The following is a 14,082-nucleotide window of genomic DNA, read 5'->3' on the forward strand; positions in this document are numbered from 1 at the left end:
CAGAGTCTTTGCTGAGGAATGCACGGATCCGGGAGATGTTTTTGAGTTGGAGTCGGCAGGAAGTGGAAAGGGCTTGGATATGTGGCTTGAAGGAGAGATCAGAGTCCAGGGTTACTCCAAGGCAGCGAACTTGTGGGACTGGGGAGAGTGAACAGCCATTGACGTTGATGGCTAGGTCAGATGGGGGATGTGAATGAGAGGGTGGAAAGATGATGAACTCTGTTTTATCCATGTTGAGTTTTAGAAATCTGTCAGAGAAGAAGGATGAGATGGCGGTCAGACATTGTGGGATTTTGGTTAGTAGGGGGGAGATATCGGGTCCAGAGAGGTAGATCTGTGTGTCGTCAGCATAGAGGTGATACTGAAAACCGTGAGACTCTATGAGCTGTCCCAGGCCAAAGGTGTAGATGGAGAGGAGCAGAGGTCCTAGAACTGAACCTTGGGGGACACCGACAGATAGGGGGCGAGATGAGGAGGTGGTGCGTGAGTGGGAGACGCTGAATGTCCTGTCTGTTAAGTATGAGGAGATCCAAGATAGAGCCAAGTCCGTGATGCCAAGAGATGAGAGAATCTGGAGTAAGAGGGAATGGTCCACTGTGTCAAAGGCAGATGACAGGTCCAGAAGGAGGAGGATGGAGTAGTGTCGCTTGGATTTGGCATTTAGTAGGTCGTTGGTGACTTTGGTCAGGGCAGTTTCAGTCGGAAGCCAGATTGCAGGCGGTTGAAGAGGGAGCAGGAGGAGAGGTGGGAGGACAGTTCAAGGTGGACATGTTGTTCTAGGAGTTTTAAGGCAAAGGGGAGGAGTGATATGGGTCGGTAGCTAGTCAGAGAGGAAGGGTCAAGGGAGGGCTTTTTGTGGATGGGTGTGATTGCGGCATGTTTGAAACATGAGGGGAAGACACCGGTTGTTAGTGACAGATTGAAGAGGTGGGTTAGGGTTGGGATGAAGACTGTGGTAATGTTAGTGATGAGGTGGGATGGGATTGGGTCAAGGTGTGATTTGGAGAGTAAAGAGGAGACTTGACCTTCTGTAATGGTGGAGAAGTGGGGTTTGGAGGCGGAGAGTTGAGTAGATATGAGGAGGGGTTGTGTGGACTTTAGGCAAAAGTTTTGTCTGATGGTGTCAATCTTCTGTTTGAAGAAGGAGGCAAAGTCGTCGGCTGAGATGAGAGAAGAGGGAGGAGGTGCTGGGGGACGAAGGAGAGAGTTGAAAGTGTTAAATATCTGTTTAGGGTTGTGAGATAGGGAGGATATGAGAGATGAGAAGTAGGTTTGTTTTGCTGTAGTGATTGCGGCCTTGAAATTAGTGAGGGATTGCTTGAATGCGATGAAGTGCTCGATGGAGTGAGACCTTTTCCATCTCCGCTCCGCAACCCTGGAAGCCCGGCACAGTTCTTTGGTAAGTTTAGTGTGCCAGGGTTGCCTGTTGAATGTGCGAGATGTGGTGTGTGTGAGAGGGGCGATCGAGTCGAGAGCTGCAGCTATTGTGGTGTTATATGAAGCAGCAGCAACATCTGCATCGTGTAAGGAATTTATGTCTGTAAGAGGGAGGAGGGATTCAGAGAGTGAGTGTAGGTCAAGGTGTTTGACATTTCTGCGAGGGTGTGTAAGTTTGTGGAGTGGGTATTGTGCACCTGGAGAGGAGAGGGTAGAGAATGTGAGGAGGTTATGGTCAGAGAGAGGGAGTGGTGAGTTAGAGAGGTTAGATAGGGAACAGAGGCGAGTGAGGTCCAGTGTGTGGCCATCTTTGTGGGTGGGTGTGGAAGACCATTGAGTGAGTCCGAAGGAGGAAGTGAGAGATAGGAACTTAGAGACAGACGAAGACGAGTGGGAAGTGTTAATGGGGATGTTGAAGTCACCCATTATGATAGTGGGGATGTCAGTGGAGAGGAAGTGAAGCAGCCAGGTGGTGAAGTGGTCTAAGAAGGTGGTGGCTTGCCCTGGGGGTCGGTAAATGACAGCCAGTTGGAGGTTGGAGGGGGAATAGATGCGCACACAGTGCACCTCAAAAGAGGGGAGTGTAACGGAGGGTGGCAGTGGGAATTGGGTGAAAGCGCAGTGTTCTGATAGGAGAAAACCTACGCCTCCGCCATGTTTGCCGTTGGGGCGGGGTGTGTGGGAAAGGTGGAATCCGCCATATGAAAGTGCAGCTGGGGAGCCTGTGTCAGAGGGGGTGAGCCAGGTTTCAGTGATGGCGAGGAAGGAAAGTTTGTTTGTAATGAAAAGATCGTGGATGAAGGAAAGTTTGTTGCAGACAGAGCGAGCGCTCCATAGAGCTCCTGTTAGAGCAACTAAGGGAGTGGGAATTAGTTGGATGGGTATGAGGTTAGAAGGGTTGCGACAGTTTGTGGAAGGTCGTGGATAGTAGGAAGAAGTAACTGTGGGGATATGGCGAGGAGGACCAGGATTTGGAGAGATATCTCCAGCAGTGAGTAGGAGCAGAGAAAGTGTTAACAGGTGGGAGCAAGAGAGAGCATGGGGTGGCTGTCTGTGTTTGGGGTTCCAGGATTGAATGTTGAGGAATAATTCGGAGGATGAGGTAAGGTGAATGGGGAGGATGGAGGGAGAGATGAAGAGTTCATTACTAGGTGTAGGGATTTGGGGGGTTAATAGAAAGTGGAGGACTATAGAGGGAAAAGTGAGAGCTAACAGAAACATAGTTATAAGAGAGTAAGTGGTTAAAGTGATGGTTACCTGACTCCTGCCCTGACTAACTGCCTCTGAAATAACTGCCACTTCTCTCCGAAGCCACTTTGCACAAGAAGACGCGTGCACACCCCAGCACCCGTGCACCCCTTACAGAGCTTCTAAATATATAGGGCACATTAAACTATCAGGTGAAGGGCATTGTGGGAGCTGCTTATGGCTAAATTAGCAGCTGATCGTCCCACCAGGAGATGGCTGGGTGATCAAAGACAGAGCTAGGACTCTAGTCTCTGCAGTTTAGCACCTCTAAAAAGTCAGATAAGATCTATAGTGGAGAAGGGGCAGACATATGTGGGTATTGAATGGAGTGGGACAGATCAGGCAGAGAAATTATGCAGAGCATGTACCAGTGAGGTGAATCAGCAGAGCATTAGATTACATGATTCAATGTTAATATAATAAATAGATGGCAAAGCATTTACCGTAATTTAAATGGTTAAGGAATCTTCTTTCACTTTCAGAATAGAAAGATAAGCAAAAAGAATCGAGGAGCAATGCAGAAATGGAGATCATTTGTAAATAGATGGAATTTGCGCACTGATTGCTTGTGGGGTATAAAAAACAATATATACAGTGTTTATACCAAATAGGGAGAAGTGGTTAAATAGGAGTTTCATTTGTCAAATTATAATCTTTCCCTGAAATCTTGCTGGCTCCTTTTAATCAACCCAGTGTGTCAAACATCAGTGCTGGACTGGGACGCCAAGGGCCCACCAGTAACATTGATATTGGAGACTCACTGCTCACCTATATGTAGTATTACTTGACCCTCATTTATATACTCTATATAGTAAACTGGGGAGTTTGTTAAATGAATGATGAAATAATGTTTTTGTCTATAAATTATGCATGAAGTGCATTATGCCAAGCACTGTTCACGTGGGAAGCCCAATCCTGCAGAGAGGCCCACCGGGGAATTTTACCTTTCCCCTATCGACCAGTCCAAGCCTAAAAACATCCCACCTGGCTATACTGTAGCATCCGACTTCCTTGCTAAGCGCTTGTACCACATGTTTCTAATTCCCTAACGACCTCTTTGCTTTGTATACTTCACCATCAGCTTTCCATTCAACTCATCAGTAGGCTACAATATCTTGTGCCAGCTTGCAAACTAACAGTGCTAAAGCTACCCTGATTTCTAAAATTGGACACCATGTCCTTCTGAAGATGTTGCATGATTTTGCTCTTGCACTCCTTACACTTTCAAGACTATTCACTGTGGATTTCCACCACCAACTTGTCATCTAGGGACGATCCTCATCAGTGTAATTTTGGACAGGGCACAGCCAATAATAAAGTACAGGATGCCTTTACAATAATATAAGATAGACATGCACATTTCAGCGGGACATAGTGAGCAAGTGTGTTGCGTATGACTTTTTGTGTTCCTTTTTAATTTCGAATGACAATATTTTTTTTGCGTATTTCCACATCAACATGAATTTTTCAAAAATGGTCTACTGTGTACATTCATCAATATCCAAATTTTGCATGATCAGATTGGAAAGTTAGAAATTATATTGAAACTGAAAGACTACCTTCATAAAGCAATGGATTCAGTCTTGCACTATAAATTTAAAGGAACAGATAGGCATTTAGATTAGTTTTATACCATATAAAAATGTCTCCTTATTTCTGTAGGTTGTAACTGTGACCTGGAATGCGAGTGGACAGAGTGGTTCGATGTGAGTTATCCTAAATATGAACTCGATGGAGGAGATTTTGAGACCTATGACAACATCAGAGATAAAGGACATGAATTGTGTGAGAAACCAGAAAACATTTCCTGCAGAACAGAGAAATTTCCAGATCTGACAGTAGATCAAGTGGGACAGATTGTGACATGTGATGTCTCCACCGGGCTCATCTGTTACAACAAAGACCAGACAGGGTTCATGCCTGTGTGCTACAACTATGAGATCAGCGTGTGCTGCCCACCTCCTTTACCCGATTGCTGCATAACTTCAACCTCTGAACCCACCACTACAACAACTACAACCGAGAGCACAACACCAAACCCAGGTAAAGGAAGGGTGGGTTTATGGTATTCAATGAACATTATTGAACAATAAGTGAAACACTTGGGACTTTAAGCAACTATCATCTTCTTCATGATCATAACCTGAAGGATTACAGTAAAGAAATTACACATACAAAGCAAAAAGATCAAACAGTAAAATCTAAACAGGAGCTACAGAGATATGAAAATGCTGTAACAGTTGACACAGCACCATCAGCTGACTGCTCTTTATAGTTTCTTAGCATAAGCCAGCAGCTGTTGTATATTCTAAAAGGGCCATCACTAAATGAATAGTAAAAGTTCAAACCTATGGCTCACCCACCAATCCGAAGAATAAAGGGGCCACAGCACTGTATTAGTGTTGTTATTAATCTACATCTCTAAGTTTTCCAAGCTGTGTAGTAACTGTAACAATTTCCTTTTATATGCATGGAGCCATCAAGCATTTCCCGGCACAGTGGGTGGTCAAGGATATGGCAGGATAGAAAGAATGACAAATCATGGTAGAGAAGTGTAAACTGAAAAACACATTTACTTTTCGGGCTATAAGAGTTAGTGTGAGTGACGCACTGCTCCGGCCCGACTAATAGCCTATATTTTTATTATACATCGTCTAACAAATAAGTGTATGTGATCATATATTTTTTTTATTCTGTTCTGTATAATAAGTATAATTTACTAAAATAATATGCAAATCACAGTTCATTGATTACTTATTATTAATCCTTGGTATCATTCCATTTACTAATTCCTACTCTGCTTCTAAACACAAAGAACCTCCAACTTCAACAACCACATCAACTACATCAGAGACTACGACGAGCCCCACCACTACCACGAGTGAGACAACTCCACCACCAATAGTAACAAGCACAACTCCTCCACCTACATCAACTACATCAGTGACGACAACGAGTCCCACCACTACCACGAGTGTGACAACTTCACCACCAATAGTAACGACCACAGGACCAACTACAACTAGTAAGTGACACTTAACACACCTTTCTTTTAGAGACTAAATTAGAAAGAACAAATAATAGTCTAAAAAATGTTAATTTTGCTTCTAATTTCTGTCATTTATTGATGTTCTCTGCAAAATCAAAGTAGATTTTTCTGTCCAGAGATGTTGAATACTGTTAATGAACACAATATTATCAGATCATGTTCAGAAAGTCACAAAGGACCTACAATCCCTTTTTCAAATCTAATATCTCCTGCGGACTTCCTGGTTCAACTTGTTTCTGAAGATTAGCTTTCTTCAGAAGATTGGCTTTGCCGTTTTGCCTTTCTGCTGGAGCCTCCAGCATTCTTCTCATGGCTTCCTGAAAATAGAGGCTCACTGGGCCAAAGAGACCTCCTTAGAAGCTTCTACTCCTTTATCACTCAAGTGCATTTTAAATTGATCAATAGAAGTCAGGGAGATGAGTTCTTAAAGGAGCTGCTGCTTTGAACAATAGGCAGATTACAAAATGTCCCTCTGTTGATACCTCCAAATCTCTAAACTTGAAACCAATATTGCCTGAACTTATATTTTATAACATACCTCTTAGGAACAGAAAGACATTTAGATTAGCTTTTGATTTATTAAAATATTTGATTGACTGTTTCAGTATAAAATTTCTCCTTATTTCTGTAGCTAGCTGTAACCTGGAATGTGAGTGGACAGAGTGGTTTGATGTGAGTTATCCTAAATATGAACTTGATGGAGGAGATTTCGAGACCTATGACAACATCAGGAATGACGGAAATAAATTGTGTGAGAAGCCAGAAAACATTTCCTGCAGAGCAGAGAGGTTTCCAGATATACCACTAGGCCAGTTGGGACAGACTGTGACATGTGATGTCTCCACCGGGCTCATCTGTTACAACAAAGACCAGACAGGGTTCATGCCTGTGTGCTACAACTATGAGATCAGCGTGTGCTGCCCACCTCCATTACCCGAGTGGTGCCAAACTTCAACTCCTGGACCCACCACTACAACAACTACAACTGAGAGCACAACGCCAACCCCAGGTAAAGGAAGGGTGGGTTTATGGTATTCAATGAACGTTGTTGAAGACTAAGTGAAACACTTGGGACTTAAGCAGCTATCATCTTTATTATCGTAACCTGAAGGATTACAGTAAAGAAATTACACAAACAAAGCAAAGAGATCAAACAGTAAAATCTAAACAGGAGTTACAGAGATATGAAAATGTGGTGCCCCTGAGGGTTCGACCGCCACAGGGATGCTGCACTTCCCTACTGGAGTGTGGTATTCCTCCTCTGAGGTAAGGACAGTGTGATAGTCGGGACCTAACCTTTTGCATCCAACACCACACTTCTCCACCAGAGGGAAAAAGTAGGCACTAGGTGCTGCTCCCCTGGTTACAGGGAGACTGGGGAACACAAAGTGGTAGGAACCAGTTAGTGGGTGAGGGTGGAGGACTTACAAGTTAGTTACACTTTAGATTTCATATTTAATTCAAAGCCATCTTTGATCTTGGCCCTTCGTCCTTTTGCTGGTCCTAGTTAGTCAAGTTCATGTGGTCGTACTGTGCCGTCAGACTACTGTGTGTAATGTGACCTCCCTCCGAGAGCGCAGATCCTGTGTGGGCCTGCACCGGCAAGGGACACAGGGACACAGCCCTCGTACCCTGGCCTCGGGACGAGAGGTAGGTTGCAGACAAGGAATGTCTCAACCCTGCCAAGGACCAGGATCAAGAAGGCCCGGAGCTTAAGAGTGTGGCTCCGTAGCAAATGGATCCCAGGCAGGATGCAGACGGAGCGGTGTACGCCACCTGTCCTCGCCATGCTGATATAATCAGAGGGACTCCGGCTGCAAGAGGGGTACTGGCCCTCGACACCCGACCTTGCTACTCTACGTCCTGGACGGGAAAGCCCGGATAGGCCCAGAGGATCCCACCGGGTATCGGACGGAGCGGAGCTGCTACCCGTACCTCTTGTTCTGAGAGGAGCTCAGAGAAAGACCCGGCCTATTTGCACACACACACGGACAGGAAGGGAATTGGTCTGTAGTTCAGGAACATTCTGGTGTAAGGTCCCGACTGAATGCTAGACTTACTCGGAGGTTGTCGGACCCCCGTCCCTGGTGACCGCAGGACTCCGTGGGGAGCAGGGAGTCGCCTTCCTTTGCCATCTAAGTGAGTAAAGCCTTGGAAGTTCACCCCTATGGCCTCCGGACTGTTATTCCTGCGCCACACCGCACGACGCGGCCTCCGTTCTTCCTCTACTACTACTTCCCCCCATCCTCCTGTCACTCTGCCCTGAGGCCTTGCTCCGCCTGTGGGTAGCAATGAGAACTTTGGCCGCGTGACACCAGGCCTCGGCGGACTGCAGCAGCGCTGGTGACCCTTCACCAGGTGCCACAGGTGGCGTAGTCGTTAATCAGCCACTCAACCCGGATAAGCCCATACCATCTCTTTCTAATGTGACGGCCCTGAGCACGGGTCGGGCCCGGGCCACGGCTGCATCCCACCTCTCCATCACAGGGCCCGACACCGAGTCCCACAACACCCAGGGTAAAACACTGGCTTTATGAGTAGAGGCGTCACAAAAATGCTGTAACAGTTGACACAGCACCATCAGCTGACTGCTCTTTAGAGTCTCTTAGCATAAGCCAGCAGCTGTTGTATATTCTAAAAGAGCCATCACTAAATGAATAGTAAGAGTTCAAACCTAAGACTCACCCACGAATCTGAAGAATAAAGGGGCCACAGCACTGTATTAGTGTTGCTATTAATCTACATCTCTACTTTTTCCAGGCTGTGTAGTAACTGCAGCAATTTCCTTTTATATGAATGGAGCCACAAAGCATTTACCGGCACAGTGGGTGGCCAAGGATATGGCAGGATAGAAAGAATGACAAATCATGGTAGAGAAGTGTAAACTGTAAAACAAATTTACTTTTCGGGCTATAAGAGTTAGTGTGAGTGATGCAGTGCTCCGACCCGACTAATAGCTTATATTTTTATTATAGATCGTCTAGCAAATAAGTGTATGTGATCATATATTTTTTTATTCTGTGCTGTATAACAAGTCTGATTTACTAAAATATCATGCAAAGCACAGTTCATTGATTTCTTATTAGCAATCCTTGGTGTCATTCAACCTACTAATTCCTACTCTGCTTCTAAACACATAGAACTTCCAACTTCAACTACCACTTCCACTACGTCAGAAACAACGACGAGCCCCACCACTACCACGAGTGAGACAACTCCACCACCAATAGTAACAAGCACAACTCCTCCACCTACATCAACTGCATCAGTGATGACTACAACGATTCCCACCACTACCACGAGTGTGACAACTTCACCACCAATAGTAACAAGCACAACTCCTCCACCTACATCAACTGCATCAGTGACGACTACAACGATTCCCACCACTACCACTAGTGTGACAGCTTCACCACCAATAGTAACGACCACAGGACCAACTCCAACCCGTAAGTGACACTTAACACATCTTTGTTTTAGAGACTAGATTAGAAAGAGCAAATACTAGTCTAAAAAATGTTCATTTAGCTTCTAATTTGTGTCATATATTGATGTTCTCTGCAAAATCAAAGTCGATTTTTCTGTCCAGAGATGTTGAATACTGTTAATGAACACAATATTATCAAATCATGTTCAGAAAGTCACAAAGGACCTAAGAGTCCTTTTTCAAATCTAATATCTCCTGCGGATTCCTGGTTCAACTTGTTTCTGAAGATTAGCTTTCTTCAGAAGATTGGCTTTGCCATTTTGCCTTTCTGCTGGAGCCTCCAGCATTCTTTTCATGGCTTCCTGAAAATAGAGGCTCACTGGGCCAAAGTGACCTCCTTAGAAGCTTCTACTCCTTTATCACTCAAGTGCATTTTAAATTGATCAATAGAAGTCAGGGAGATGAGTTCTTAAAGGAGCTGCTGCTTTGAACAATAGGCAGATTACAAAATGTCCCTCTGTTGATACCTCCAAATCTCTAAACTAAAAAGCAATAATGCCTAAACTTATATTTTATAACATACCTCTTAGGAACAGAAAGGCATTTAGATTAGCTTTTGATTTATTAAAATATTTGATTGACTGTTTCAGTATAAAACTTCTCCTTATGTCTGTAGCTAGCTGTAACCTGGAATGTGAGTGGACAGAGTGGTTCGATGTGAGTTATCCTAAATATGAACTTGATGGAGGAGATTTCGAGACCTATGACAACATCAGGAATGACGGAAATAAATTGTGTGAGAAGCCAGAAAACATTTCCTGCAGAGCAGAGAGGTTTCCAGATATACCACTAGGCCAGTTGGGACAGACTGTGACATGTGATGTCTCCACCGGGCTCATCTGTTACAACAAAGACCAGACAGGGTTCATGCCTGTGTGCTACAACTATGAGATCAGCCTGTGCTGCCCACCTCCTTTACCCGAGTGGTGCCAAACTTCAACTCCTGAACCCACCACTACAACAACTACAACAACTGAGAGCACAACGCCAACCCCAGGTGAAGGAAGGGTGGGTTTATGGTATTCAATGAACGTTGTTGAAGACTAAGTGAAACACTTGGGACTTAAGCAGCTATCATCTTTATTATCGTAACCTGAAGGATTACAGTAAAGAAATTACACAAACAAAGCAAAGAGATCAAACAGTAAAATCTAAACAGGAGTTACAGAGATATGAAAATGTGGTGCCCCTGAGGGTTCGACCGCCACAGGGATGCTGCACTTCTCTACTGGAGTGTGGTATTCCTCCTCTGAGGTAAGGACAGTGTGATAGTCGGGACCTAACCTTTTGCATCCAACACCACACTTCTCCACCAGAGGGAGAAAGTAGGCACTAGGTGCTGCTCCCCTGGTTACAGGGAGACTGGGGAACACAAAGTGGTAGGAACCAGTTAGTGGGTGAGGGTGGAGGACTTACAAGTTAGTTACACTTTAGATTTCATATTTAATTCAAAGCCATCTTTGATCTTGGCCCTTCGTCCTTTTGCTGGTCCTAGTTAGTCAAGTTCATGTGGTCGTACTGTGCCGTCAGACTACTGTGTGTAATGTGACCTCCCTCCGAGAGCGCAGATCCTGTGTGGGCCTGCACCGGCAAGGGACACAGCCCTCGTACCCTGGCCTCGGGACGAGAGGTAGGTTGCAGACAAGGAATGTCTCAACCCGGCCAAGGACCAGGATCAAGAAGGCCCGGAGCTTAAGAGTGTGGCTCCGTAGCAAATGGATCCCAGGCAGGATGCAGACGGAGCGGTGTACGCCACCTGTCCTCGCCATGCTGATATATTCAGAGGGACTCCGGCTGCAAGAGGGGTACTGGCCCTTGACACCCGACCTTGCTACTCTACGTCCTGGACGGGAAAGCCCGGATAGGCCCAGAGGATCCCACCGGGTATCGGACGGAGCGGAGCTGCTACCCGTACCTCTTGTTCTGAGAGGAGCTCAGAGGGAGACCCGGCCTATTTGCACACACACACGGACAGGAAGGGAATTGGTCTGTAGTTCAGGAACACTCTGGTGTAAGGTCCCGACTGAATGCTGGACTTACTCGGAGGTTGTCGGACCCCCGTCCCTGGTGACCGCAGGACTCCTCGGGGTGCATGGAGTTGCCTTCCTTTGCCATCTAAGTGAGTATAGCCTTGGAAGTTCACCCCTATGGCCTTCGGACTGTTATTTCTGCGCCACACCGCACGACGCTGCCTCCGTTCTTCCTCTACTACTACTTCCCCCCATCCTCCTGTCACTCTGCCCTGAGGCCTTGCTCCGCCTGTGAGGAGCAATGAGAACTTTGGCCGCGTGACACCAGGCCTCGGCGGACTGCAGCAGCGCTGGTGACCCTTCACCAGGTGCCACAGGTGGCGTAGTCGTTAATCAGCCACTCAACCCGGATAAGCCCATACCATCTCTTTCTAATGTGACGGCCCTGAGCACGGGTCGGGCCCGGGCCATGGCTGCATCCCACCTCTCCATCACAGGGCCCGACACCGAGTCCCACAACACCCAGGGTAAAACACGGGCTTTACGAGTAGAGGCATCACAAAAATGCTGTAACAGTTGACACAGCACCATCAGCTGACTGCTCTTTAGAGTCTCTTAGTATAAGCCAGCAGCTGTTGTATATTCTAAAAGAGCTATCACTAAATGAATAGTAAGAGTTCAAACCTAAGACTCACCCACGAATCCGAAGAATAAAGGGGCCACAGCACTGTATTAGTGTTGCTATTAATCTTCATCTCTACGTTTTCCAGGCTGTGTAGTAACTGCAGCAATTTCCTTTTATATGAATGGAGCCACAAAGCATTTCCCGGCACAGTGGGTGGCCAAGGATATGGCAGGATAGAAAGAATGACAAATCATGGTAGAGAAGTGTAAACTGTAAAACAAATTAACTTTTCGGGCTATAAGAGTTAGTGTGAGTGACGCAGTGCTCCGACCCAACTAATAGCTTATATTTTTTTTATAGACCGTCTAGCAAATAAGTGTATGTGATCATATATTTTTTTATTCTGTGCTGTATAACAAGTCTGATTTACTAAAATATCATGCAAAGCACAGTTCATTGATTTCTTATTAGCAATCCTTGGTGTCATTCAACCTACTAATTCCTACTCTGCTTCTAAACATATAGAACTTCCAACTTCAACTACCACTTCCACTACGTCAGAAACAACGACGAGCCCCACCACTACCACGAGTGAGACAACTCCACCACCAATAGTAACAAGCACAACTCCTCCACCTACATCAACTGCATCAGTGACGACTACAACGATTCCCACCACTACCACTAGTGTGACAGCTTCACCACCAATAGTAACGACCACAGGACCAACTCCAACCCGTAAGTGACACTTAACACATCTTTGTTTTAGAGACTAGATTAGAAAGAGCAAATACTAGTCTAAAAAATGTTAATTTAGCTTCTAATTTGTGTCATATATTGATGTTCTCTGCAAAATCAAAGTCGATTTTTCTGTCCAGAGATGCTGAATACTGTTAATGAACACAATATTATCAAATCATATTCAGAAAGTCACAAAGGACCTAAGAGTCCTTTTTCAAATGTAATATCTCCTGCGGATTCCTGGTTCAACTTGTTTCTGAAGATTAGCTTTCTTCAGAAGATTGGCTTTGCCGTTTTGCCTTTCTGCTGAAGCCTCCAGCATTCTTTTCATGGCTTCCTGAAAATAGAGGCTCACTGGGCCAAAGAGACTTCCTTAGAATCTTCTATTCCTTTATCACTCAAGTGCATTTTAAATTGATCAATAGAAGTCAGGGAGATGAGTTCTTAAAGGAGCTGCTGCTTTGAACAATAGGCAGATTACAAAATGTCCCTCTGTTGATACCTCCAAATCTCTAAACTTAAAAGCAATAATGCCTAAACTTATATTTTATAACATACCTCTTAGGAACAGAAAGGCATTTAGATTAGCTTTTGATTTATTAAAATATTTGATTGACTGTTTCAGTATAAAACTTCTCCTTATGTCTGTAGCTAGCTGTAACCTGGAATGTGAGTGGACAGAGTGGTTCGATGTGAGTTATCCTAAATATGAACTTGATGGAGGAGATTTCGAGACCTATGACAACATCAGAAATGACGGAAATACATTGTGTGAGAAGCCAGAAAACATTTCCTGCAGAGCAGAAAGGTTTCCAGATATACCACTAGGCCAGTTGGGACAGACTGTGACATGTGATGTCTCCACCGGGCTCATCTGTTACAACAAAGACCAGACAGGGTTCATGCCTGTGTGCTACAACTATGAGATCAGCGTGTGCTGCCCACCTCCTTTACCCGAGTGGTGCCAAACTTCAACTCCTGAACCCACCACTACAACTACAACTGAGAGCACAACGCCAACCCCAGGTAAAGGAAGGGTGGGTTTATGGTATTCAATGAACGTTGTTGAAGACTAAGTGAAACACTTGGGACTTTAAGCAACTATCATCTCCATTATCACAACCTGAAGGATTACAGTAAAGAAATTACACAAACAAAGCAAAGAGATCAAACAGTAAAATCTAAACAGGAGTTACAGAGATATGAAAATACTGTAACAGTTGACACAGCACCATCAGCTGACTGCTCTTTATTGTCTCTTAGCATAAGCCAGCAGCTGTTGTATATTCTAAAAGAGCCATCACTAAATGAATAGTAAGAGATCAAACCTATGGCTCACCCACCAATCCGAAGAATAAAGGGGCCACAGAACTGTATTAGTGTTGCTATTTATCTACATCTCTACGTTTTCCAGGCTGTGTAGTAACTGCAGCAACTTCCTTTTATATGAAAGGAGCCACAAAGCATTTCCCTTCACAGTGGGTGGCCAAGGATATGGCAGGATAGAAAGAATGACAAATCATGG

General features: G+C 44.9%; 1 protein-coding gene across 7 annotated transcripts in view; it reads left to right on the forward strand.

Annotated features, from left to right (window-relative positions):
- The window catches only part of LOC141174067 (mucin-2-like), a 117,782-nt gene that overhangs the window by 38,127 nt on the left and 65,573 nt on the right, over positions 1–14,082 (forward strand). For 3 of the 7 annotated variants that reach the window (XM_073658702.1, XM_073658705.1, XM_073658707.1), the window contains exons 31-37: positions 4,348–4,728; positions 5,501–5,710; positions 6,366–6,743; positions 8,875–9,183; positions 9,838–10,218; positions 12,342–12,554; positions 13,209–13,583. In XM_073658702.1, coding sequence (XP_073514803.1) covers positions 4,348–4,728; positions 5,501–5,710; positions 6,366–6,743; positions 8,875–9,183; positions 9,838–10,218; positions 12,342–12,554; positions 13,209–13,583 — 2,247 coding nt within the window. The remainder of the gene's footprint in view (positions 1–4,347; positions 4,729–5,500; positions 5,711–6,365; positions 6,744–8,874; positions 9,184–9,837; positions 10,219–12,341; positions 12,555–13,208; positions 13,584–14,082) is intronic. The other 4 variants (XM_073658703.1, XM_073658708.1, XM_073658706.1 and 1 more) reach the window with 3 other exon arrangements.

This window comes from Phyllobates terribilis, unplaced genomic scaffold, assembly GCF_046119375.1.
Source record: "Phyllobates terribilis strain yellow unplaced genomic scaffold, ASM4611937v1 Scaffold_13__5_contigs__length_258822181, whole genome shotgun sequence".
NCBI lineage: Eukaryota > Metazoa > Chordata > Amphibia > Anura > Dendrobatidae > Phyllobates > Phyllobates terribilis.